General features: G+C 41.4%; 1 protein-coding gene across 3 annotated transcripts; it reads right to left on the bottom strand.

Annotated features, from left to right (window-relative positions):
• Positions 1-178: 178 nt before the first annotated feature.
• Positions 179-17829, bottom strand: rp1l1a (rp1 like 1a). 3 transcript variants are annotated; one of them, XM_077512458.1, is made up of 8 exons: positions 17668-17829; positions 11826-12078; positions 11304-11696; positions 10847-11111; positions 6807-10753; positions 5829-6701; positions 3939-4817; positions 179-1536 (listed from the first exon to the last, which is right to left on the bottom strand). In XM_077512458.1, exons 2-8 carry the CDS (start codon positions 12057-12059, stop codon positions 1315-1317), a joined length of 6813 nt encoding a protein of 2270 aa, XP_077368584.1. In that variant the 5' UTR covers positions 12060-12078; positions 17668-17829; the 3' UTR covers positions 179-1314. The 3 variants fall into 3 exon arrangements, 2 of the variants coding, with proteins under 2 accessions (XP_077368584.1, XP_077368585.1); XM_077512459.1 differs by lacking the exon at positions 17668-17829 and adding an exon at positions 14497-14669; XR_013282267.1 differs by lacking the exon at positions 179-1536 and adding an exon at positions 1544-2957 and having other exon boundaries at positions 3060-4817.
• Positions 17830-26805: the final 8976 nt, after the last annotated feature.

The raw sequence follows: 26805 nt of genomic DNA, 5'->3' as shown, positions 1-26805 counted from the left end.
TCCTCTGTGCAAGGGGGCTTGGCGTCTCGTGATTCTCGATGCATTCTCGTTGAATAAAGAGTTAAATTCTATTTGTGTCTGAGTTTTGGGATCCAACCTGAGTACATAACAGTAATATAATAATCCAAAATCCTTTTGAAGTTGAGCCTTTTTTGTTCACATTAAGGGAAAAAACAAATTTTGTGCATTTCTTTTATTTATATTAAGATATTCATATCTTCATCACTTTATGTACTTTGGGCAAACTGATGGGTACACAAGCAGCCCACTCATCCACCCCCACGGCAAGCTCAGACGCCGAGCCACATAAAGAACGTCTCTGCGGAGTTAGCATGGAGTCCATCCACTCGAGCATGGCCCGTGTCCTTGTTTCTATGGATCCACACTCAGACTGTATAACCATGGATACGGTAAGGCATCAGTAATCAGTAATACGCGTCACGCTGCTTGTCCACATCGCTGCTTACGCACACCCCATCTGAATATACAGCATGTGAATATCTCACAGTTCATTGAACCCATTCGTTCACCGAGAAGGGAGAATCATGCCACTCAGATTCTAAAGCACTGAAATCAGAAAACATTAGGCTTAATTGTATTAGTCTTGCATGCACAGTACTAAGTTTACAGCTGAGGTGATACTATAAGATCCCGGCCTCAAGGTGATGCCGCTCTTACAGAAATGATACGTTATTAAGGCTTCTAACTGGTTTAGATATACAGCATGGAGACATAAGCGTGACTCCATATAAAAGTGAATAACTACACTGTGTTGAATGGCTTCTGATCAGTTTAAAATAATGAGATTAGATTACGCTCATAATCTTGAGTGTGTCATTTTTTTTTTTTTTTTTTACATCTAAGCAGCTAGTAACAGGGTAACAGTTCAGCTTTCAAAAGCAAGAGAAATATTTCACAGAATACACTTGAAAAAATAACACATAAAAAGAATGAATAGAAGCTATAGCAACTACAACCTTATCTAGAGGTCTGCAGGATCATCATATAAATGATTAAATACAAACCTTTAAAAAAAACAGTCGTATTCATGAAACACTAATTCCTTCGAAATACAATTTAAAAATTTACAAATAATTAGTATACTTAAAGATTTGTATGGTAGATAGTAGTTTCAAGTTTCATTTCATGTCACGACTCCAACAGCAGAGAGATAAAGTGCATCAAGTGTTCTGGTCCTTCCACTTGTTCTAATCGGACTGTCAATGAGAAAAAGCCAAAAGTCACAGATTCCCAGCGCAAAGCATTGTGTCACGTTCAGTGTTTCAGGTGTGGGTGGGATTAGGGGTGGCGGTCTCAGTCTTCCAAGGAACCCAGCTGGGACTCCACCGAGGTCCTGGTGAACTGAGGCCGCAGAGCAGCATCTGCTGTTGAGCTCCCGCCCACTTTCTCCGTCTCCTTATTGTTTCCCGACTCCTGTTCGCTGGTGTCACTTGGACGTTTCGCGTCAGCGTCGGAATCTTCGGCATCGGCTTCCTCGTCTTCGGCTACACATACATCACCGGTTGAACTTCGACCCTATCATTTTAACAAAAACAAAAGGTAGTCAGCTGAAAAGTTCAACATCAGTGTTGCTCCAATACGTTCATTAATAAATACCATAGCTACATTTTAGAGACCACCTCAACTTTGAACATACAGCGAACCGCTGCATATTTGCAGTTCAGCATTCAATTTGCAGATTTTTGTATCAACCGATCTTCACCTACTCTGTTTCTTATGGAGCCACAACACTGTCAATAAGATTTGGTATTGAAAAAAAAAAAAATGTAATTGTGGAAAAAGCTGCATTGGCATTGAGTACACATGTATTGGCATTGTAAAACAAGAATTGGCATTGTAAAAGGTTGTATTGAAAAATAAAATACAAACATTGAAAAAACACCATTTTCTTTAACGATATATTTTTTTTTATTATGATGTCTTTTTCAGTGCCGATCTGCAGATTTTTTTACGCTTTCTCCTTTTTTTCCCCCGAGTTTCACGGTTTTTCAGTTTCAACTCACTGGGTTTCAGTTTCACTTCTCTTTTTTTCAGTTTCAACTTATTGACATTGTTTTAACGTGGAGGGGGGAGGGTTCGGGGGCGGGGCTTTGAGCGCGTCACGCGCTTCGAGCCTGCAGAGAGGAGGGGAAGGGAGAGCGGCCTCTGTCGGCTAAAGGCAATACTGTACCGAACTCCTTGTGGCAGATTGTCCGAAAGACTCATGCATAAAAGTTCACCAGGAACTCCTAAACCGCTCTGTGTTTTTTCTACATATAACGCCTGTAAGTCTGTTTTTTTCTCCATATAACCTTGTGGCGTTAAAACAGCCATGTTTGAAATTACTTTATGCATCATGTCATGCTAATTTAGCTAACGTGCTAAGTGGTTTTCGACAGAAACGTTAACACTGACGGGAGGGATTCTTCATCATAGCTCCATAGTTTCTGTGCCTAGGCCAAAGCCATGTCGAATATAAAAACGTTGCTTTATTTATATTTTCATCTTGTTGCATCCTGGGGGGAAAAATATGTTGATGAGGGTGCTTCCTTTAAGAATAGCACAAATACAGTAGTTATTCACTGTACTGCTTGGTTCTGATTATTTTGCTTTGCAATCAAGTGCAATTGCAATACCTAAGATATAATGTTAATTATAAGCCTGATGTTGTTTTGCCAATTAAAGAAAGAAAAGCTTTTAGTAGAAGAGACTTGAACCACTTTTCTGTTTTAATTGCAAAAGACCGCCCTTGAAAAGTACTCTTCATGTTGAGCCCGAATTCAAAATATTTTTTTTCCATATTTCTTTGACTTGAGTATTGCGACATGTGACTGTAAAATAGTACTTTTACCTGAATACAGTATTGTAGTACGTACTCTTCCACTAATATTGCAAAAAGTGGCATCAACAAAAGACAAGTTGCAAGTCATACCTGTAGCAGTAGAGGCAAGTCATTGCTGTGAAACAAAACAGATTTGTTCAGTCCGTCTAATTGGATAGCGAGATTAGCTTGCCCTGCTGGTTTAGAATTAGCATTTAGACTGCACTAGGTCACATACCTCGTTGCCGTACTTGAACCCCTTGGTCAAGCTCATAAATAGGAGTGGATATATTCACTCGTGGCAAGTCATTTTGGACTTCACACGGATTTCTTGGTTCCCGCCTGCTCCCTGTCTACAGACAGGTTTTTAATTGTGTAAAAAAAAAAAAAATACATGATGGCTCCTTTACAAGATCAAACAGTAAGAGACAATAATATAATTTTCCTGGTCGTTCGACTGTCTGTTGTTGCTCCGCAGTTTTGTCCATAGAAAAAACAGACTCAGTACCATGCACAGTGTAATTCAATAGATCAAATAATATAACTATTATAAAATCTGCTTAAACAAAATGCAAAATGCTGAGTTTAATTGTACAATGTATAATAAATGTGTTTTTCCAGTATTTATAATTAGTATTGTTACGATACCGTCTTTTTGGCCCACGATACCGATGCCGATACCCAGCTTTGCAGTATCGGTCGATACCAGTACCATACCGATACCTACGTTTTTTTTTTCCTCAACATGAAAAAGCTGTCCTGTCATTGGTTCAGAGCATTCAAGGGCCAATAGGATATCTTAGATCGGCATGCAGTGAACATGTCATATATCAGTGAATGTTGAGCAAGACACAAGATGCTGCATCCAAAGTCCTATATTAGCGTTGGAATTAATGGTATCGGCATGTTACTTGTGAGTAGTCACCGATACCGATACCACTGTTTTAATGCAGTATCGGCGCCTCTGCCGATACTAGTATCGGTATCGGAACAACACTATTTATAATTAATATAGTAGTCCTTTAATAATTGTTCGTAATTGATAATTGATGTCGTATTGAATACATAAATGTGTTTTAGTTTGTCCTCATTACTTTAACACCAAGTGTGTCCTGACCTTTGTTGAGGCTCCTTCTTGCTGCGCCGACTCGCCTTCTCCTTGAGAATCTCCAGTGCGATCGTCCTCCTCTTCCTCCTCCTCAACATCGTCATCATCTGCTCCCGCTGAAGCGCTGGCATTTCCCTTCTCCTCCAAAAGTGTTGATTCCTGAAGATCTTGATTTGGAGAGTCCTCTGTGACCTTGCACTCATCCTCCTCTGCATCCACGCCATCTTCACTTCTTTCAGTGGTCTCTCCTCCATCTGCCTTGTTGCTCTCGCCCTTGTCGTCATCATATTCCGTTCCAGCCACCTTCTCGTCTGTCCTGAATTCATCAACAGCATCCTCCTCCCCTTTACCTTCCATGCTGTTAGTTGGTTTCTCCTCTGTTGTTTCTTCCCTCATGCACTGGCAGCACTTTCTCACCCCGCTGATCTGTGAGTCCCCAGCTTCCCCGCCTCCTGTTTCTTCCTCATCTTTCCCCCCATCACCCTCATATTTCACCTCTTCACCTGTACCCTCCTCGGGAATTTTCTCCTCAGTTATGAAATCGTCGCTTGATTCGTTGTCCTCCTCTTCCTCCTGTACAACCTCTAAACTCCTTACTTCCTCTTCTACGACCACACTGTCAACACACCTATCTATAGGCTGTGACACGGGTGTAGGGAAAGGCGCTGGGGTCTTTCTGTGTTGAAGTATCTTAAGGAGATCAAACTCCATCATCACTGGAGCTTCAGCTGCTGCCGGGTTCATTTTGAGAGGCCGTGCTGCCAGTCTTTTGCGCACACAAGCGTCACAGGGGCAGTAGTCGTCGTCACTTCGTTGGTCGCTGAACTCGGGCGTCATCTCACCATCGCTGAAGGAGTCGGCAGTTTTGACTGACTGGTTCTTCATGACCTAACAATTAAACAATACAATAATGTCTACCTTTCTGCAGAAAAATCCTGTCAAATCTAGCATTTCAAACATTTTCATCACAAACCATGTCAGCTAGTTAACTGTAAGGCTTCACTTACGGGCAACACCATAACAACCTCTTGCAATGTGATCTGCATCAAAAATTTTGCCTTTACAAAGGTAATACTGCTTCATGTTGATTGTGAATGTTCAGCTACATATAAGCATAAAAATTGTCAGGGCCAAAATTTGAACGCAGAACTCTCAATTGTAATGAAGACCTGGCAGATGTTGATAGATGAAGCTTATTATCTCTTTGAAGGCAGAATTTTTGTATATTGGCCACATTAAAATCCAAAAATTTGCCTCAGGCAACGAGTTTGATTTGTACGGAGCCCCTAAGGTGACAAGGTAGAAAAAAACAACAACTTTGCGTTCCCTCGCAAACATCTTTGCGTTCTCTCGCAAAGATTGCGAGTCGCAAAACATTTTGAGTTCCCTCGCAATCTTTGCGAGAGAACGCAAAGTTGTTTTGCGAGGGAACGCAAAGTTGTTTTTTTCGCCTACCATGTCACCTTAGCTGCGCCGTAAACACTTCCGGGTCATCTTCCATGTGAACAAAAGCGACAAGGATGGAACGTTTGTAAACATGAAACAAAACAGTGAGAAAGCTTTCCCAAAGCGACTAGGATGGAGCATGTATTTTTCCACTGCTTTGTTTACACGTCGCTTTTGGTCACATGGAAGATGACGCGGAAGTGTTTACGGCGCAGCGAAGGTGACATGGTAGGTGAAAAAAACAACTTTGCGTTCCCTCGCAAAACAACTTTGCGTTCTCTCGCAAAGATTGCGTTCCCGAGAGAACGCAAAGTTTTTTGCGAGGGCACGCAATCTTTGCGTACAACGCAAATCTTTGCGAGGGAACGCAATTTTTTTTTTTTCTTTCTACCATGTCATCTTAGGGGCTCCGTAGATTTGCATTAATGGAATGTTGAATTTCGTTGGATTTACCTTCAGCATCCGTCGACGTTTCTCTGTCATGGTGGAGTCCCTAGACAGGTTTGCCACCTTTGGGGGCCGTGGTGACTTCCCGCCTCGGCCAGATCGACTCTGGATCTTGCTCATTTCACGTTTAATGCTGCTCTGAATTCGTTGGCTCACCTCATCTCTCAGCTCAGAGATCATCGTGTCCAAGATGAGGCTGTCGTCAAGGTCCCAACGGACTTTCAATTCTGCCATGGCATCAATGTAGTGGTTCATAAATTCCTTCTCCAGATTCTTCAGAAGGTGCAAGACCCACACTGGATCAGGATCTGGGGATGGTTTATTTGACAATGATGTCTGCAAAACTGTTGGTGGTGTTGTTGAGCTGGAGTTGGAGCTATTACTGACAGAGCTTTTATCAGATGATGACGGGTTTGCATCTTTTGGACTCTCCAAGATTGGAAGGACTTGATTTTGGTTGTGACAAGGTTGTTCTTTCAAAAATACCTCATCCTTAATTTCTAGGGTGTGTGGTTCTACTCTCTCCTCTGAAATCTTCTCCACAGCCTCATCATGTGAAGACTCTTTGGGGATGGTTTCATCTCCTACTTGATTGTCTTGGTCCTTCCCCGAGCCACCTGAGCCACTGCTCATGCCTACCCCTGATGAGGACCTTGGTGGGGTCCCTTGTTCGATGCCAGTGTGCTTGGTCTCAATGTCTCTCGGTTCAGTGAGCCAAAGTGATTGAAGAATGGCTATAATGTCCCCATACTGTTGTTTTCTCTCGTCATGTTTGTTGCAGTCTTTACCTCTGACAGGCTCAATCAGCTGAAGCTGGGCCAAACAGTCCAGCAGGCCCCTGGCTGATGTGCTTAGTCTGCGGCCATAAACTGGAGACACCTGTAGAGCACGTCAAGTGAGAATGTATATTATTTCGTGCATTCTTACAAACAGATCTACACACTCCAGACAAAACGATATTTTGTGCTATTCATCTTACTGTACCTCAGGCAAGCTTCTACATCGTCCCAGAGAGGAGCTGAGAAGAACCTTCATCACTGCAGCTGAAGAGCGCCAGTCCTTGGGCAATGCCTTTCCACTAATCCATAGAGAGTTGGGCTGGGGAGAAGCTACTACTGCGCCATCACCCGAAGCCGGATCCATATTTTTTCCTTCATCTACTGTAGCGCATTCTTCTTCTTTCTGGTCATCCCCAACTTTCTCTTCCCTGTCTAACTTCTCATCCTCAAGCTGTTCCTTCGTTGATTCTGTTGCTTCTGCTTCAGATTTAACCATCTCTTCATTTCCTTCCCCTTTCTCAACGGGCTCATCAAGAGTGATTATGTTGCTGTTAGAAGGAATCCTGCGCAACCAATCACTGACCACTTCATTGGGGGAAGCATTGGGTAGACATGCGGGAGTCACTTCCGTCCCTTCACACTGATCCTTCTGGCTCCTCTTTACCTGATACCTCGTGTTTTTCTCTAAATGTTGTTTGCTGCTGGCTTTGCTTGCTTTACTTGACTGATGACAGTGTTGATGTGTGGCCTTAGTGTCCTTGAGAAAGTCAGCAGCAGACATGGCGCTTTCACCACCCGTCTCTTTACTGCAAGGTCCAGAATTGCCGTGCCTTGAGGACCTGACTGACATCTCTTTATTTGCAGAACTTGATGTTTTGACAGATTGGACACTGCTACTGTCACATGCTTTGACAGTACCTTGTCCTTTCCTCTGCTTCAAGCCATCCACTTTTGCATCAGCTGCCAAGTCACTCGTGAGGGAACAGAGTCTGCTGGAATGTGCACTAGGTGCCTTGTTGATGAGGCTATTCTCTTTTTCATCTGCTCTACTTTCTGTTTTTTTGGATCCACTGTTGTCAAGATCAATAGCTGTCACATCTCCATCAAGTTGGTGCGTAAGCTTAGAATTTTTAACAGTAGCACTAACCGATGACAGAGAAGATGAGGTCCTGTTGTCATTGATTCTTTTGATGTTGGAGCTTGAAGCTGAGCTGACACCAGTATCTTCCTTAGGGTGGGTGTCAACATCCCCATCAGATCCAGGTCCATCAATAGTAGGGATATTGAGTTCTCTGGGGCTCTCATTGACTTTGGAATTATGAGACAATATTGAGTGGACATTTGGAGTTGCTGTCCTGTCGCCTTCCTTGTTGTGATTGTCCGTCTGAAATGAAATGGAGGACTTGCCGGTTTCCGTGTCACACAATTCCTGGTCATCTGGTAGTCCAAGAGACACTGACCTAGATGACATTTGACTTAGTTGCTCGGTGCCTCTTGAGTCCTCCACTTCATTTAGTTCCATATTTTCACCCTCTTTATTTGCTTCATTTTCCTCCCCCAGGTCTTTTTTCTTTCCCTCTTCAAATGCTGAAGCTACAACACATTGGCATTTAAAACTTCCAGATTTAGAAGAAATTACTGACTGAACTGAGTGTACACTCTGGCCTCTTACGTCATTAGAACTGCTCGGTGATGCAGCTCTAACTTTGTGCAAACGGGACCGGGATGAGCGTATTTTCTTGGGTGACAACATTTGACCATAAGAGTGGTCTGAGGTTTTACTTAGGGTATTTCTTTCTTCTACCTCTTCCCCTTCAACAGATTTTTTTGCTGTCTCTGTTGCTTCACTTATCTCATCAACTCCATCTGGTGTTTTAATGGTGACTACATTTGGGCTCTGGGATGCTGATTTTTTATTCTTGGTAGAAACTGACTTTTGAGAGGCAGAGGTGCCGAATGAAGAGTTCATACATATGGCGCTGGCTCTATCTTCATTTGACTTATTTCCTTTCACCTCAATAGTGGAAACATTGGCTTCCTTAAGATGGGGAGATTCCTCAGTGCCGTTTGACACACAGGTTATAGGACAAGAGGTTGTTGATTTTGCAGACAAAGCACTGGTTGCCCTTTCTTCATCTGTATTACAGTCTTGTTTATTATCTTCAGTATCTGGACTTTCCAGACACATATCGTTCTCTTTTTCATTAGGCTCTACCAACATTGTGTCATCTGCTGGACACTGACTTTTTGTGGACTTGTGGCAAGATATTTGTGACTTTCCTGATATATTTGACCTTGATGATTTAGTTGAGAAGACACTATTGGGTTGCTCTTCCTTGCCAGACTTGATAGAAACATGAGAATTTACAGAACAAGTATGAGATCTATTGTCATCCAATGTTGCATTGTCAGCTGGAGAGTTCATCTTGACACACAAGACAGTCTTAGAGGTTCCTTCCACTGCTTCCTCTGTTGTTATGACATTGGAACTTTCAAATGTGCCACTCAAGTTGGACTGAGCTGACACAGCACTGGAGCTTCTCTGCATGTTATTTTCAGTTGTGGCACCAGTAGAAACAGAGTTCTGTGGTGTGTTGGATTTGTGGGTTATAGCTGAGGTGGAGCTTTCTTGCTTTTCTGTTGGCTCTAGACTGGACATTCTAGAAATGGCACTGGGTGTTCCACTTTTCAGGACATTAGATATGGCAGATCCATGTCCTGTGAGATTGGTTTTGTTGGATTGTGTAGACAGAGCATCATCGTCCATACAGTTATTCGCATTCTCTTCTTTTTCGAGAGATGAAGTCGGTTTTGAAGAGGCTTGAGGAGTGTGACGTGATCTCTGCGAAGCTCTGCTAGTGCTATTGGAGGTGACTACCCATTTGTACCCCCCACAATTAGGACAAACACTTGACATGCCAGATGGGCCAGAGACGCCAGATGAAGCTTTAACAATGCTCTTTATCTCGTCACTCTCATTTGTTTGGTCCACAAATTTGGTGGACCGACAAGTGGCTCTACTTACATTTGAGCTAAATCTGAGAGTTTTATCTATCATCTCAGATTCACATTGACAAGAGGTGGCAGCAGATGCTCTTCCACTTTCTTTATTACTCGGATCATCCGGCTTTTCAAGCTCAGTCGAGTGGCTGATTGGCTGATTGTTGTTAAATTGAGCATCCGGGGATGGCGCAGATGTATGGGAGCACTGTGAAGCGCTCGGTGGCAGATCATCATCAACATCTTGGTCTTCTTTTAATGACTGCAATACATGCGAGGAGCTGCTTACTCTAGACAGTGGGTGATCCACCTCTTCCTCCATCGGCTCATCCTCGACTGACCTCTCACTAGGAGATCTTGCATTGCCGTTCAATGTGACTACTTCACTGAGACTGGAGCACCTGTTCATCGTACATATCTCTACGTTAGTGAGTTCATTTTGTACCATGTCTAATCTGCGCTCAACCTGTTCCACCACACATGTTTCCTCTTGGACAAGTTGGCTCTGCTCTGAATCGGACCCTCTTCCACAATTGGAGAGTTTTGCCCGGCAACGCACTACTCTCATTGAGTTACAAGATGAGGAGGAGCCAGAGGAATGTGTGTGTCTTACCGAAGTGTGGGTGTGACTCGCTATGTATGGGGGTGGGACAGGTGGCTTCTTATGACTGTGCATTGGGTTTTCCCAGAGGTTGTACTGCTGTTCTTGCATCTGGTAGCAGCAGCTGCACTGGTTCATATGCAATGCATGATGAACAGATTGATTGGAATAGTCCATAGAATCTGGGTCCACAGTTACACAATCGGAGCAGCTTTCGGATTGGCAGTTTTGTAAGTAAGGGTGGTGGGCATGGCTTGGAGGGCAGCAGTCGTTTGTCAGAGAGGGCGATTTTCCAATCTGCGTGGACCACTGCAAAGTCTCATCGTTGTGGAGACGAAAACGCACCCTCATTTCCACGGAGAGACTGCCATCCTTGTTGACTAGGACACGCTTTTCAACGTCATCATTCATAATAGTCGGTCTCTGTTGTAACTGTGCTCTTATACCGTTGCCAAAGGACTTCTCTGAGGACAAAGACAATCGAGTGGAGCGGGCAGATGAATCAGACCGAGGGTGGATGATGCTCTTTTTAGTTTCCAGACCAAAGTTAACTGAAAGCAGAGAGCGAACAAAATCAAACAGTAATTAGCCCTATGTTGTAAATTCAAGTGTCTGCATTTGCATGTCAATAACTGATAACCTACCACTTTTCCTGCTCTCCTGTCCCTCACTACACTCACTGGCTCTGGACTGAGCTCCATGAGGGGATGATCTTGCTTCTTGGATACCAGCGGATCGAGCCCCATTTCCAGGAGTCCTAGGACCAAGACCAGGCGACCTGCTGCTCAAACCTGGCAGTTTTTCCTCTGAGCTCTTCCGCAGGATCTTCAACAGCAAGGGACTGAGGGCCTCTCTGCCGACACACACCAAAACTCCAGGGCAGGCCATCAGACTTTGAACATTGTCAACCTAGAGACACATTTAATGTGTTTAGTCTTCTCCAAAATTTAAACCAGGTAAGTTAAAAGCTGAACTAGTAATACAACTGTCAAGGGTGTTATATGTCTTACAGTGTCTCTTTGTTAGCATACACAGTCACAATACATGAAGCTGGCTGATTTAAAAAAAAAAAATCTTATATAAGCAGAAATAATTTCTCACCCTGCGGCCCTCTGCAGTATAAATCTTTCGGACATGGAATTGCATCACCTCGGACACCTCTTCAAGAAAGGCCCTCATACTTCTGATTGACCTCCTGCTCAGTACCACACTCCTTCGCATCCCTGGCTCAGTGTTTTTGATCAGAACGATCCGGCGATGCCTGTGAGGTAGATGGCCAGATAAGGATGTGGGCACGGGTTCTGGTTGAGGGGGTATGCGGCTATGATGCTGCCAAATGCTTTGGCGTTTGTTGGCATGCTCCATTTTGATTGGTTTAGGCTGACGCTGGTCAGAGCAGAGGTAACAGCCCCCATCCTGGAGTTCCTCCAGATGTTTGATGATGTGTGTGCCACGGGGGGTGGCCACAGTCCGAACACCAAATGGAAGGGGCATCTATAGAGATAAATAATTTGTACGTTAGAATTTTTTAACTTGGAAAATATAACTCAAGCCACATTGCCTTGGGGGGAAAAAGGTAATCCTACCATCCCTGTTTTAATACATGACACCTGTCCTACTAACCTTTTGTGAAAGGTCATCCAGCAGGGCATCAAAGCATTTGAAGCTGCGCTTGTGGATGGCCATCTTGACACCCCCAAACTGGCTGTCCCCGCTTCTGTAAAAGGTGATCCTCTTGGCTGGCGTGGCTGTCTCCACGTAGGCGAGGCGAGAGCTGGTAGGCGGTCGAGGCCTGTGTGCCGAGGCATGATTAGATGTGCGCGGAGGGTCCCACCTCCCTTCTTGGGCATTCTGCATGCTGCACTTTCACACACACCTGAGGGTTGCAATAAAGAACAACACTGAATGTAGTCATACATTTGAAGATATTTTTTCAGTCACATTTCCTCCTTTGCATATACAGTAACCATGTCGTTAATCTGGTTGTTTGACTGCGGAGGATTCAGTTCAGGGCATCCACTAATAAGACTACCTGTCATATAAGAGTGTTACATGTGTCATTTAGCCATGACCAATACTCTATGATTTTCCCACAAATTGTCTTACACAAAGCTACCAATAGTCATCAATGTGTATTTGACACTGCAATGTACTATTTTTTTTTTTTTTTTTGTCATTAGGTTCAGACAGTAGAACAAGTGACTACAACATTATGACCACTTGCGGTTTAATTTCATAGCTTTATTTTAATAATGCTCGGTTTATACTGACATTGTTAATGTGGTGTTCATCCAACAATACATTTATTATTGGGGGTGTACTTTGCACTGTATCATATTAAGAACCACATTTACTATATTCAAAAAATTAAAACATAAGATAAGACGCCCTTCACAGCAAAATTGCCAGCGTTAGATTAACACTGACAGTGTTAAATCTAACACTAGAAAAGTGTTTGTGTCCACACACCAATGAGTGTAAATCTTACACTTTTCAAAGTGTTACTTTTTTCACTCTTCACCAACTTCTCCAACACTGTATCGTGTTAAAAAAAAAAAAAAATCAACATTATTCTTTATTATTTAAACACTTATGAGTTAGGGGTGTGAATTGCCTAGTACCTGACGATTCGATTCGTATCACGATTCACAGGTCACGATTCGATTCGATACCGATTAATCCCGATACGAATGGTCACGATTCGATACCGATTAATCCCGATACGAATTTATAAGTCGATTGTTGCGATTTTTTTTCATTCATATTTAGAAAATACTAATCAGTAAGCTTGTAGAGTGTAAGATTTATATGAAAATGTATTATTTATTTATCTGAAATTTCAGTCTTATAGAGGTTGTAATCTGTTTCATGTTTGAACAGCATTAAAATAAAAATATTAAGGCTTAATGTGCCGTTCATATAACATTCTTCCATGCTCAAGGTGTGAATCCTAAAAAAATAAAAAAATAAATTCTGCCGATTATTGAATCGATTCGAGAATTGCGCGATGTAGTATCGCGATATATCGCCGAATCGATTTTTTTTAACACCCCTATTATGAGTGTATCGCACTAGTGTCAGTGTTAAAGATTTATGGTAATTAATTTATATAGCGTTTTTTTCATCAAGGCCCTCAAAGCGCTTTACAGCATCAGGAGCAACTGGGAGTTCATAATCTTGCTCAAGGATACTTCTCCATATTCACACTGGGCTGGAATCGTACTCACAATCTCAGTGTTGCGAGACCACCACTCTACCCACTGAGCTATGCCGCCCCAATAACAATACCCGGATGCTATTGAAATAAAACACTTTTAATTAAAACGCCACCTGTAGACAGCACCCTGGAAAATTGGAGTTTCTCCTTCACCGGAAATGAGGTTGTGGTCAATTTAACACTCAAGGTAGCAAGTTTTTATCCTAACAGTGTTAAAATAACACTGCTTACTGCGTATTCGATCGAGCACTGGAAATTTACAGTTTTATACAATTTCAAACTACACACACATTAATAACGCCTTGTAAAGTGAAGACAACAAAAAACAGAAGTATTACAGGTTATGACACAGCTCTGTGTATTAGTGATCTTAACCGTCCTTGGGTGCAATAAGAGGGCAAACCACTTCTCTTGGCTGTAGACAGCCTCAACGTGACACTCAGTATCCTAATCCCTCCTAATAACCTTACACCTAAAACACCACCAGGCTCTCTTTTTCAAGGGAAATACTCTACCCGGTTAAGTTTGCCTACAAATGTTTTAGGTAGTCACTACTCAGTTGTTTTTAATCTGTGATACACACTAAAAATGCTGCTCATGAGGGACATTTGGAACTCTTCCATTTTCCTTTGCTTGTTAACAGATCTGCCTTATGAAAATACAGGTGAAAGAAAAGAAGAAGATGATGATGATGATGATGAAAAAGAAATTCTGAAAAGCATCTGAAGTAGAACACTGTGTATTGTATTACCCAATGTTTCCATAGCATTCATCTAAACATATACAGTAGCTGTAACAAAGCTAGTCACAGTGAGTATAACCCTAATTTAGAGAAAGAAAATGTGTGACAACTGCATGGATGTTCAAAAATATTACTTGCAATTTACATGCACCACCCCATTACTACCACAGTATCAACACTTCTTGATTAAAAAACAAAAACAAAACAAAAAACAACAACATTATCTTACAATAAGAGACTAATTTCAGTTTTTACTAGTTGTAGCTACTCGTTATGCACTCACACACATTTAGCAAAAAATATGTTAATAACTACAATAATAAAATGGCACTCACATTTTTAGGAAACATGGTCCAAAGAAAATTTGAAAATGCCGTAAGGGAAAGCTCTTGACCCTCCGAGAAATCTCACTAGTTGAGTGAGACGGTAAGTTTTAACATGTCGATGTTCAAGCTACTGTATCACTGCACTTTGAGTCATGAGGTGAGACGCTTCTTCAGCCTCTACATTGAAATGGCACTCACTAATGGCGAACTTGGAGGAGGGAGGAGGAGGAGGACAGGGAGGCGGCATGGGAGGAGGCTAAGGATAGAAAGAAAAGCCTGCTTAAGTACCTGTGTGTGGAGGGAGGAGGGAGGTTGCTATGGTGAGACCAAGACGGCGGAGAGACAAGTGACGCTCCCATGTGACATGATGTGATGCATAAAATGTGCTATTTTAAACACATCTTTAAAAAAGTTTCTTTCACATGAGCCGCTCAGCAGAAATGATCTGAAAAGTAAGATTTTTAGTCACTCCCCAGTGGACAGAAGAATTATTTTCAGATTTTTTTGATGATGAATAACCCATAGATTTTTATTTTTTTGTGCATATTGGCAAATCTAATTTGCAATAATTGGCCCACATTCGTCGGAGTATTTGTAGTATTGTGAGCCAGGAAAAGGAAATGTGGCGTTATCTGACTAATGGCATCTACTTATTTATGTTGTGCAAAGTTTAACAAGTAACTTCCTTGCATGCACTGTACAACCCCGCCCCCTAAAATAACAGAATTTTGATGTATATTTTATTCAATTTTACAGATTTCCCCTATATTTCTAAAATGTCATTTAATTTTCAAAAATAGACTGAGATCTGTTATGCTGAATGTAAAATAACATGAAATCAATGTAACTTTTACTGAGAAAGGCATCACAAATACATATATTTAAAATATGTTCACAAACAGGCCCAAAACTGCACACGTAGTCGCTCGCACATCCATTTTGAAATCAGCAAATAAAGCCTCATTTTTAATGTAACTGTTGTACTCTCAATTAACTGTGGACAAAAATTGATAGGATAGGCCATTACATTATATGTAGCACAGTCTTTTTCTTTTTTTTCTTTTTTCTTTTTTTTTTTTTACTCAGGTACCGCCAAGTTACAATAATTTCATACTAAAGGTAGCAAAACTTTAATCCACTAATAGAAACAATAACACTGTAATTATATTACACTTTTTCTGTTCAAAAATAACACATTAAATCACAAGTATAGTTATAGTTATAGTAACAAAGCATAATGGGAAAGCCTGCTACGATTGCTGTTGCTGTCGTCAAGATAGCGTCAGTCAGCTCAGTAGTGCACCAGAAGTGATCATAATATGTTTTTTTTTTTTCAAAATAAGAGTACTAACAGGAAGTACAGTGTCAGCTGCCTTAATATTGCTGGTTTAGCCTTGTTAAGTCTTGTCACATTTGCTTGTTGGTCCCTTTTTGTCCTTTTGCCCATTTTATGTTCACATACTTGTTCAAATAAACACTGCTCGTGCTTTTGTAAGAGCATTCAATTGTAAATTAGTTTTTATTTTATTTTATTTTTTTATCAAATGCAATGGGGCATCAGCACTACCACGTATACATTTTATGTGATCTAAAAATTGCTAAATAAAATTAAAAAAAAAAAAAAAAAAAAGTGGTTCAGTGGTAGTGTCCCTCCCTAGTATCCCTGAGGTTGTGGGTTTCATACCCTTTGTGACCATGTCAAAGTCTCCTTGAGCAGGATACTGAACTCCTATGCTGTGTCATCAGAAGGTGAATGAGTAGTCAAAATGTAAAGTGGGTTGAGGACCTCGTAAGGTGGAAAAGTGCTATAGGTGAATTACCATAACAGTAATTTATCACAATTTTAAACCCAATACAGTACCTATTTTTTTACATGTTCTGAAAGATGAATCACATTTTTTTGTGTCATATACTACTACTTTCTGGTTATGCGAAAGAGGGGTTAGGGACTAGACCCACTGATAGAGCTATATATTTCTCTGTGACACCCCTTCTTATTTCAGCCAGATGATGCAAAGTCACATTCTGCACATGTTACAACGGTGTGACTTTGTAGTAAAAGAGTACATGTACTAGACTGGCCTGCAAGCAGTCAAGACCTTTCTCTCATTGGAAACGTTTGATTCCACTAAATAGTGTCGTATGTGCCGAGTTTACTGTAGATAGAAGGCGTCTCCTGCAGCTTCCCTCATGAGGCCCCAAACTCAGTTGCTACAGCCACCAAGCATGCTTGAACATAGGCAAGACACTATTGTCGTAGTACTCATCCTGGGTACTGGCACACATGCTGGTCATCATCTGAGCCAAACCATCCAGACCACAGGTCAGGTAATTAATGCGCTCGTGCTGCTTGTGTTTAGTGCAAAGTTTGCATCTACGTATCTTGGGAGTCGATTAAGAAGGATGATGACCACTCAGACCGACTTGATGTAGTCTCGCACTGACAGGCTGACCCGCAGTTTATTCAACCTCTACAGCACTCGTGCTTGTTTTTCGAAGCACAGCAAGGACTCAACTTATTTTGGTTTTTGGGGTTAGCAAGTGTGTTTTATTTCAGTTTCTGAGTGTTACCAGTCTTCATATAGCCATAGGCAATCATTGTGAATCGCAACCATTCTGAAATGCTCTGAGAGTTCTTGGTGAACATCTATGTGGACGGAAGGAGATAATTCTTCCCAAATCACCAATTATCAGATGTAAAACACATTTGTATATCTGACATTATAAATACGACGGGTGCCTTTGCATGAATTACTTGGGGTGTACGCATTTGAGTTTCCAGTTATTCATGACCATAATGGCTGTGTGTAAAGTTGCTTTTCAGTGGAAAATAAATCAATGCTGAATACTAGCACTACACTCTTGTTATATTATATGTAAGTTCATGTCTACAGTAGTGTCCCTTATCAAATGGTGTACCGGTATGCTGACTTTAATATTTTGCTTGATAAGTAATTCTTGTAGTTCTTTTTGTCAGACAAATGCAGACAACAAAATAACCAGGCCAAGGCCGTTGTGTTCATGAATAAAGCAAATGAGATTAAATGGTGCCTCTTGTCCCTCCATCTCCCTCAGTCAGCCCTTATCCCTTATAATAAGTGCGACTGACAACTCAACTGATTGTTCAGGCTTTGCCACGTTTCTAAATAAATAAATACAAATAAATAAGGGTTTCCTTACCCACATGGGCGCATCCCGACCGCAAAGGTCAATTATGACCTAAAACATTCTATAGTGACCATGGAGAGAAAACAAAAACTAAAACAAATGGAGCTTTGGACCGCCGTACATTCTCTCTTGCATTTGAAGATCGCAGATAAGGGGAGCACCTGAGATTGTCAAGTGCACTGGTGCATAGACAGTCATGCCGGAAGCGCATCCATCTAGCCCTTCAAAATAAAGCGACACACTTTATTCGAAAACAAAAGAAATACATACATACATACATACATATATATGTAAATAATTGTACATAGGCGCTACACAACAAAATAAAATAAATAATTTTAACTATGACATTTTTGTTCTACCAGCATTCAATTTCAAAAACAAGATTCTGTTCGAAAAGGATGTAGGAAGAAGTAAAACGACTAATCTAGTCCCACCCCCTATTCCTTGCCAAAAATGTACCACTGAAACCCTGTTCAGGTCATAACAATTAATTTAGATTGCAAATGCAGTAACATAAAAATCGGGCACATAACATTCAACACTTATGGCTTTCATCGGAAGATACCATAATAGGATCTTGCCGTTCAGAGATTTAAATAAAGTAATACAGATAATTGACACACTCTGCCATTATTGATTTAGTTTAATTAAATGTGTGGTGCCGAAGCCAAGGAGACGCAGGAGGTGTGTCGCAAAAGACTTTACTAAACATTCCTCAAACACCCAAACAGGAAAAAACTCAATATACGTCACTCTAAATCCTTCCCCCTCAACCCACTTAAAAAAACATTAGTTCCATGGGGGAATTATGTCACGAGCACCACAAATGTAGATTTCATTGAGAGATCAAGAACAATAGATTACTGTTATTCTGTCTTTGTTGTATAACTTTTCACTAAAATGATCAACATAATTATTCGAAGAATGTAGAAGAACATGGGGGTGGGGGTGGGATTCAAAGAGGATTAAGTTGTTACACCATCTGTGACCCTCAGACAACTGTCGTCTGCAGGTCCCTTAATAGTGTTAAACTGTTAACCCAAACAATAGGAATTCTCAACTCCATGAGGATGTTTGGGTCACTGTCTGTTTGATATGTACAGTTTTTGATGCGCAAGTCTTGGAATCTTCATTGTATGATGGCTACTGTATCTTGGCTACAGGTTTCCCACGACTAGCTCAACATCTTCACTAGCCACAAAACCAAGAAAGAAAGAAAGAAAGAAAGAAAGAAAGACACTACGCTACACTAATTGAAACATTTTGAGGTCCAGACCTTTTCCATGAGAAATGTCTTAATAGAATAACCTTAATTGGTTTAACATATGTGCAAACTAGAGACAATTAAAATAATAGTACATTCAACCTAGGCAGCATTTCTGAGCTCTTTTATGCTGTTTATTTTTTGATAGTGACAATTAAAATGAAGGCGATACTCTGGTCGTTAAAAATAACATATATTCACCTATAGCTATTTGCTGTTTTTCTTGTGAAGTCCATCCCGTGTAGTATAGCACCACTTTGTGGCCACATCGAAAACAGCAGTAGCTAATATCTAACAACAACAACTACTACTACTACTACTACATCAACAATAACAACAACAACAATAATAATAATAATAATAATAATAAGAATACAAAGACTATAGCATTTGTTTTTAAATACTGCAAATCGCCATCCCATTCCATTTATTTATTAATGTCCCCTGATTGAAAAGCAAATCAATCTCGGTTGTAGTAATCTATTGTAGGGCATTCTCAGCCAAGTTAGCGACAATATGTTCCCGCTAAACTAACGAATGATCAAATGTCCCCGCTTTAATTAAGATGGAATTTCCGTGTCAGCTCTAACCTTGTCTCTGCAAATGATGTCCAGGTGATAGATTCTGTGAGGCTTGAGGGGATCAATCTGTGTCTTACATGACTAAATCAATGTTCACACATCCGAGACGAATGGGGAAAATACTCTTCATACTTGTTCAGTTGATTCTCCATTACATTTTTGTTTCAGGCATACAACAGATTTGCATAATGGCTGAAATGAAAATCCTCTCGTGAAATTGCATTAATCAACAGCAATCTTATAAAATGTACACCATTACATGAGCTGATAAACTAAACCAAGAAGACACTGCGTGTATGTCCGTACATATCCACTAGATGGCGGGGGAAGCAAACAATTGACAACAACAAGAAAAGAAAAGAAAAAAAAAAAAGAGGAAACTGATCATGTTACTTATATAATAATTATACATGTTTCATTGTCTTTGCTTTGCTCACTGCCTTATTTAAATTAATTTAACGAGTTTTCAGTAATGTACAAAATATTTAAGAGTCTACCTATTTGTTCATAACATTTTAAACGAACCTATTGAAATTCAAATGCACACCTTATTTTTCATTTGGCTATAAAGGTGAAAGTCTGGGGTGGAAATTAATTGGATGACATTAACAGTTCACGGTCACCATTGTTGCCACCTTCTCGTTTACCACCACACATACTTGGACATGAACCAAATTCTCCAGCAGGAATCGGAGCAGAATTTGCTTCAATAGATGATGTATGTCCTATTGTCTTGTGTTTAAATTACCCTCTGTTTCTTTCTTTCTTTTTTTTTGTTGTTGTTGCCATTTTGGACCTCTGCCAGATACCTCAATATGTGGCGCATTCAAGGCTTGTTTTCCATTATTGTGTCTGAATTTACACACACTCAAAGAGAAGCTAAAAAATGGAGAGCTTGCATTGTCTGGTGTTTCCACTATATGCTATATATTGCAAACATTGACATTTTTGAGTGGAAATAAGTATTTTGGGGATTTTATTGTTGCCTGCAGACACAAAGTTGATTTTTTTCCCCCTCTTTCAACTCTTTGCTGTTATGCAAAACTATTAGCATAAGCTCTGTCTAAAATTGAGCTGTTTTTGATTTTCCTTTCGCAACTCACTCATTTCCCTCAGCAGTTGCCTTCAATGTGACAGTTTGAAAATGAGCAAAATAAAGCCTTCTCCGAGATAGCACATCTCTATTAATTTGAAATGTTCATTATTTTCCGTCTTATCCACTTTGTCTTATGAGGAACGCATTCAGATGTAAGATCTCCACAGGATGTAGGACGCCTGCACGCGCCATCCCCGCATTTAGTCGGCGTCCCTCTGAATTCACCGTCGCGACCGCCTGTCATTTATCACCATTAGGGAATTGAGGCTAAATGTAGTGTGTGAGGGGTTAATTAGACACAACAGAGGAGGTCAGAGGTGTATGTGTCGCCCACATGTGATCATGAGCATGCTGGACCTTTTGGAAATGGGGGGCGGAATTAAATGAGGACCCTCCAGAGATGATTTATCCGTGGGCTTGCGATACGCAGACAAATAGTGGTGATAGGTGAAGGCCGTTGGTGTGGAGGCCAGTCAGAGAGATGAATCGGTTGTGTGCGTGTGGAAGGAAGCACAGGCCTAAATAGGATACCGGGCCATATTCACTTATCACCAAGCGAGTTTGCCGCTCCCTGAAATCTGCTCTTGACAACCAACAGGGACCCCCGCTTGCCTTCCTTGTTTGGTCCATGCTTCTGTCTTTCACCTTATCGAGCTCCCCTCTTTTATATCCCCCCCATCCTATCGGCCTTCAAGCAGCACATCCCCCACCCTAGCCTACCTCCTCCTCCTTCTTTAGTGCCCTCAGCAATATCTCCCCAGCCTCTCAGCTTCCCATATTACACTGCTCGTGATAAGAGCGCAGAAGGGCCCAAGTGACAGCAACTCCAAATTAATTTACAAGCAATGATGCCATTCCCGGGCTGATAGAACAGTCTTTCGACAATATCGAGGGATGGCCACTAGGCTCCTCCGGGTGGACCGTGCTATCTTTGTAATTATAGGGAGGAACCTGGAGCCCGCTGTCTTTTTCTGTCCTCCCTTGGTTTCTCCCCCCCCCCCCCCTTGCGATAACTACAGAAGAAACTCCAGAGATAAATTCAAGTGCACGTAGTATCCTATGCAATGAAGAAATCAGACATCTACTATAAGTTGTTTATAAGTTTTCCTTATTTTTGGGGCTTCATCACCTCACGTTCACAGCGTACAAATATTTTCAAGACAAGTATGATAATTCAGTTGATCTTTTTATTGTCAAAAATGCTGTTGATGATGTAGAAATAGAAAAAAACAAACAAACAAAACAATAATATTTCAAATTGGGTTGCACAGGTGCACATTGTAAAGCAGTTGAGGCACACTCAAGTTCACTACTGTGCAGAAACTGGTCGCACTAACCCTGAATTACTTCAGACCCAGCTAGTGTGCTGCCTAATCAAGTTGACAAAGATTTCTTTTGGGGTAGTACAAAAACAAAACAACCCCCCACCCCCCATTCCCATTCTTTTTTATACCTGTAAAGCAGACTGGTGGAAAGTGAAGTAATTTTGTAACTTTGTGAATTTGTTTGAGAGTTGATTTTGCACTTTATCTTCCTTTCTTGGCCGGTGTGGCAAACATAGTCTCAAGTATAGAAAACACTCTGCTAAAAATGCAAGTATGGATTCAGCACCTTTACTTACTAAGAAAAGGATAAAAAAAAAAGAAAAAAAAAAGAAAAAGAAAAAAAAAAAGGCCAGGTTTTGACATTTATCATTTGTTGTTCTTACTGTCAATTATGTGATTGATCAGGTGGCAAAAACTGCTCACAAAATAGTTTCCTTCATTTATTAACTTGCACAGTGCTCACACTAAGAAAAAAATAAAATAAAAATAAAATAAATAAATAAAATTGAGTCCTGCAACTACAACAAGGGAACATTTACGGAATTATCTAATAATACATTAAATTAAATAATACCTTGTGTGTGTGGAGAGGGGGGTTGGGATTTTTTTTCTTAGGTAGATGAGAAGTCTTTAATGCCTGAAGGTGCTGTTTTTTAGGCTGGCCATAGATCGGAAATATCTTTGTTCCCTGAACCTTGTTGCATCATTGTCGTTAATGTTCTCTACTTCACGTTCCTCCATCCATCCATCCATCCATCCATCCATCCATCCATCCATCCATCCATCCATCCATCCAACCAACCAACCAACCAACCAACCAACTTAGATCTTTCTCTTTTCATGCATTTTTATTAGGGATGCACGATACCACTTTTTTTCAGACCGATACTGATACTCAGACGCTCAGTACTCACCGATACCGATACCAACTGCCGATACCAGTAGTACATTTTGACAAAAAAATAAATAAAAAAAAATCAATAAAAGACATTTTTAAGCAAATATATTTCCTTTAATTCTGACAAAAAAACAGCACAGTCACTCTTCAATAGTCTTAACGCTCAAAATAAAACACAAAAATGGTCTTTTAGTTTAAGATTCACAATTTTGAAGTATTTCCAAACCGGTGAAGTTTTGGTGAAAAACTGCTGCAAGCTAGCGCCAGCTACAGGCAAGGAGGACTCACTTAACGTCTTCCCCCTCTGCCATCGGTCGCTTGTACTCGTCTGCGTCACGAGTACTCGAGTACTTGAAAAAAGGCTGGTATCGGCCCGATACCGATACCTGGTATCAGTACTCGCCCATCCCTAATTATATTGCGCTGTCATCCCTGGTGGTTGAAAAAAGGAAGCAGCCTATTCTAACAATACAAGAAGCACAAAGTACATATATCATTAAAAAAAAAAAAAAATCTACTTCAGTACTGTAATACTATTTTTTACTTTGTTTTGTTACTTTACTTCCCACCATTGTTTCCTCATTCTTCATTTCTTTGATGATTCTTTTCGAAATTGCTCCCATCTGATGTCAAATAAAACGGGAAAAAGAATTTGTAACGAACTTTGCCAGTCGTCAATCAAGCGTCGTTGGATTGGCCGTCCCGACTGCAAACTAGCTCCGTGCTCGTCAGCCTCCCGCTGCTTGTATTTCAACACTCATTGCATGATTTGCCACAGCTCTGTGGTCTAATAGGCTTAGTGTGCCATCAAATCCAAGTGGATTAAGGGAATCAGTTTTCCAGGCTGCATTCACAAGCTGCATGTTCTGCCAACACTTGATGATGAACAGACTTTCTGGCCAGTGCGACCATTCCGGCGTCCCCTGACAGTCCCGTCAAAATGAAGAAGTAATGCAGGAGGTCTGGATCCAAACTGGCACTCGGCTTGCTCCCACACAGTCTGGAGCGTCTCCCTTCTTGTTTTGGCAAAACTTAGAGGAGCAAACTAGTCAACAAATGCAATTCTCGTAGTTTTTTTTTTTTTGCACATGGCAAGACCTGATTGGAACATTCTGAGGACTCTTGCATCATGTAGGTTGTTAACAGGATGCACAATGCCACCATTCATCACTTGCCAGTCAAACTGAGGTGACATGATGATGAGACTTAAAGAAATAGCCGGCGATGTTTGTGCTGGAAGAACTGATCGAAATATCACAATCACATGTGAGCGAGTCTCCTTCCAAAAGCAAGAAGGGATCGGTTCTCATGGTTTCGGAGTGGCGGTGATTTGCGAGCTGTGAAATGGGTCGTTTGTTGAAGCCAGCATTCGGGGGGCAGTTGTGATGGCGCTCCAGCGATCCGACACACACGAAACCCGTTCAGTCCTCGTTTACACGTTGCCGTGGAGTTCCCTCCCAGCTGTAGCTGCTGGCGAGGGTTAATGCATCAGGCATGTTGTTGCGGAGTTAACACCTTCTCATATCCGCTTTGGGATAACTCGAGAAGTCTGCCTTGTGTGGCTCTTTATGCTTTAAGAGGTCTTTTTTTTTTTCTATGTTTTTCACGGGCTAGTGGCACAAGGATGAAAAAGATAACAAGCTAATGCTACGTCTGTTGAATTGCATCTGCGGTGTGCTAACCTCAAGCTTCCCCGCGACGACACTGTGAGAATTACGGCACGAAGAAGAATGGCTTTGAGGTTTGGCCACCGAGCAAACACTACTTAGCAATAGTTGCGGGAGGAGATCAGCACACTGACATGCTCGCGAGAGCCAGATTGCGCTCATGTATGGTGGCTGCTCCTCACACAGCGGCACAAGTGTACTGTAAATCCAAAACTGAAAACTCCATTAGGACAAGTCAGTCATGCATCCATGTGCTCCAGTGCCAGACAGCTCTGTAAATCGGCTTTTTTTTTTTTTTTTTCTAGCTTCACTGAAGAAAACAATATGGGTCGTGTCTGGGTACTGAGTACCGCTTCTTTGTATTGGACACACGCACACACTCACATCTAGGGATTTGGATTTGTCAGAATGAGACCAAATGCTGTGATCCAGGTTGAACTAGTGACATGTGCACCTGTCAAACATGAGCTACTAAAGTTGTTTTCTTCTGCATGTACTACAATAAGTACAATGTTTTGAAGGCCGAAGTTGGTTTGTGTTTTTGTTCTGAAGTAAAGACAAAATCAGGATGCTGCCTTGACTAATAGTTAAAGGGGCTGTCTGCCGGTTTCTCTCAGGAAAATGCACTTTTTAAATACAGGATTTAAACAAATTAACTCATTCTCCGCCATTGACGGAAAAAGATGTCAAATGATACATTTTTGCTGGGCTGGCAGTGAATGAGTTAACTACTTTTCAATTTATAGATATGGGCTTTTCATAACGTGTGGGAGTGATTTTGTCCTAAACCCCCACGCCCCCAGCCTGTATTTCACCATTTTGCGTTTGTTTTGTAAACAGCGGGACGTTTCTGTGGAAAGACATTGTTTACACCCCTCCAGCCAATCGCAGAGCGGGGGGTGTGGCGTGTCGCAAACGGGGCCGGGCGAACGTGTCAGCTGCGTGACGTCACTCTCGCACGAATTATTATTACGAATTATTATATTTTTTTTCACTCACTCACTCACTCACAGAAGCTTACATGTGTGAATAAGTGAGTGAAAAAAAAATATCCGTGCGTGCTTTCAAATTGCCGCGGGAGTGACGTCACAAAGCCGACACGTTCGCTGTTCGCTGTTCCCTGTTTGTGACACGCCAACACCGACCCCCCCCCCCCCCCCCCCCGCTCTGCGATTGGCTCGAGTGGTGTAAACACTGTCTTTCCACAGAAACGTCCCGCTGTTTACAAAACAAACATAAAATGGCAAAATAAAAAGTAGTTAGTTTATTTAAATCCTGTATTTAAAAAGTGCATTTTCCTGAGTGAAACCGGCAGACAGCCCCTTAAATCAAAACGAATTGGCCAACGAGTTAATCAGTTGTCTAGAAATATGCATCGCAAATAAGCACGCTAACGCTAATTTCTATGACAAAGTTTTTGTTATTGTGCTTCGGAATGACGGGATGGGCTCCATCTGCCTCCGAGTGACTATAAAGTCACTGGGCTGCGAGTGAGCGTGTTGGCCAGTAAAAGCTGACTGAGGCAAAGCAGGTGCGAGACACTTGTCTGAGGAATGTGGAGGGCCAGACCTCGGACCTCCCAACAGGCCTGAGCTTCCTCCATGCTGCATATTTGCGTGTGTGTTTGTCTATGTGTTATGTATGGAAGATGCATGGGTGGCGGACACCAGCTGCTCTCAGCCTCATTTCAGTGTTTCTCAGGACCCAAACATTACATTGCACTGTTACAGGAGCTCCAGGAGGCGGGTCAAATATCAACAATTGAACTTTGAATAAATGCTTCACAATTATGCTAATGCTACACTTGCGTGTATAGTCGTAGCACTGTGGTGTCTGTTGGTGGTCTGTGTGAAAAATATTGATGGACAAGTCCAGACAGACGAGCTAACCTTACATCTGGTGTACAGTTGGTGCTCAAAATGACAGCATGCTCGAACACTGAGAAAATATTTGTTTCAAGGCATCCTGTTCCAACACACACAAGCAATGCCATGCTAATCACTAACACACACAATCACACCATTTAGATTCTTTCTTGAGCCAAGCATCAGCTCAAGTTCCAATATACATGTCCCAATAGATTGTATCAGTTAATCCCCAACGGTCCATTCTCTTAATTTTGTAGCATTAACATGATTGCACTGCTTCCACTACTTTTATGTGGATGTTTTTGCCTCTATGTACTGCCATGTCAAGTTAATCAGCCCAGGGTTTATTTTTTAGCCAATCAGATTTCATGTTCACGATGCCAGCCTGATGTGTCTGGGTCACTAGTCCGCTAGCCAACATACAATCAATGGGAGACACCATAGATAT

This window comes from Festucalex cinctus, chromosome 2 (genome assembly GCF_051991245.1).
Source record: "Festucalex cinctus isolate MCC-2025b chromosome 2, RoL_Fcin_1.0, whole genome shotgun sequence".
Classification (NCBI taxonomy): domain Eukaryota; kingdom Metazoa; phylum Chordata; class Actinopteri; order Syngnathiformes; family Syngnathidae; genus Festucalex; species Festucalex cinctus.
The sequence above is the reverse complement of the archived record's forward strand: the minus strand, read 5'-3'. Positions and strand labels throughout refer to the sequence as shown.

What these genes read in the sequence shown, in the direction of transcription:
- rp1l1a (XM_077512458.1), bottom strand. Translation starts at nt 12,059, where the DNA reads ATGCAGAATGCCCAAGAAGGGAGGTGGGACCCTCCGCGCACATCTAAT. An exon ending in GATGTAGAAGCTTGCCTGAG is followed by an intron (nt 6,702 to 6,806) that starts GTACAGTAAGAT and finishes CGTGCTCTACAG; the next exon opens with GTGTCTCCAGTTTATGGCCG. An exon ending in AAGAAGGAGCCTCAACAAAG is followed by an intron (nt 1,537 to 3,938) that starts GTCAGGACACAC and finishes TTAAAATGATAG; the next exon opens with GGTCGAAGTTCAACCGGTGA.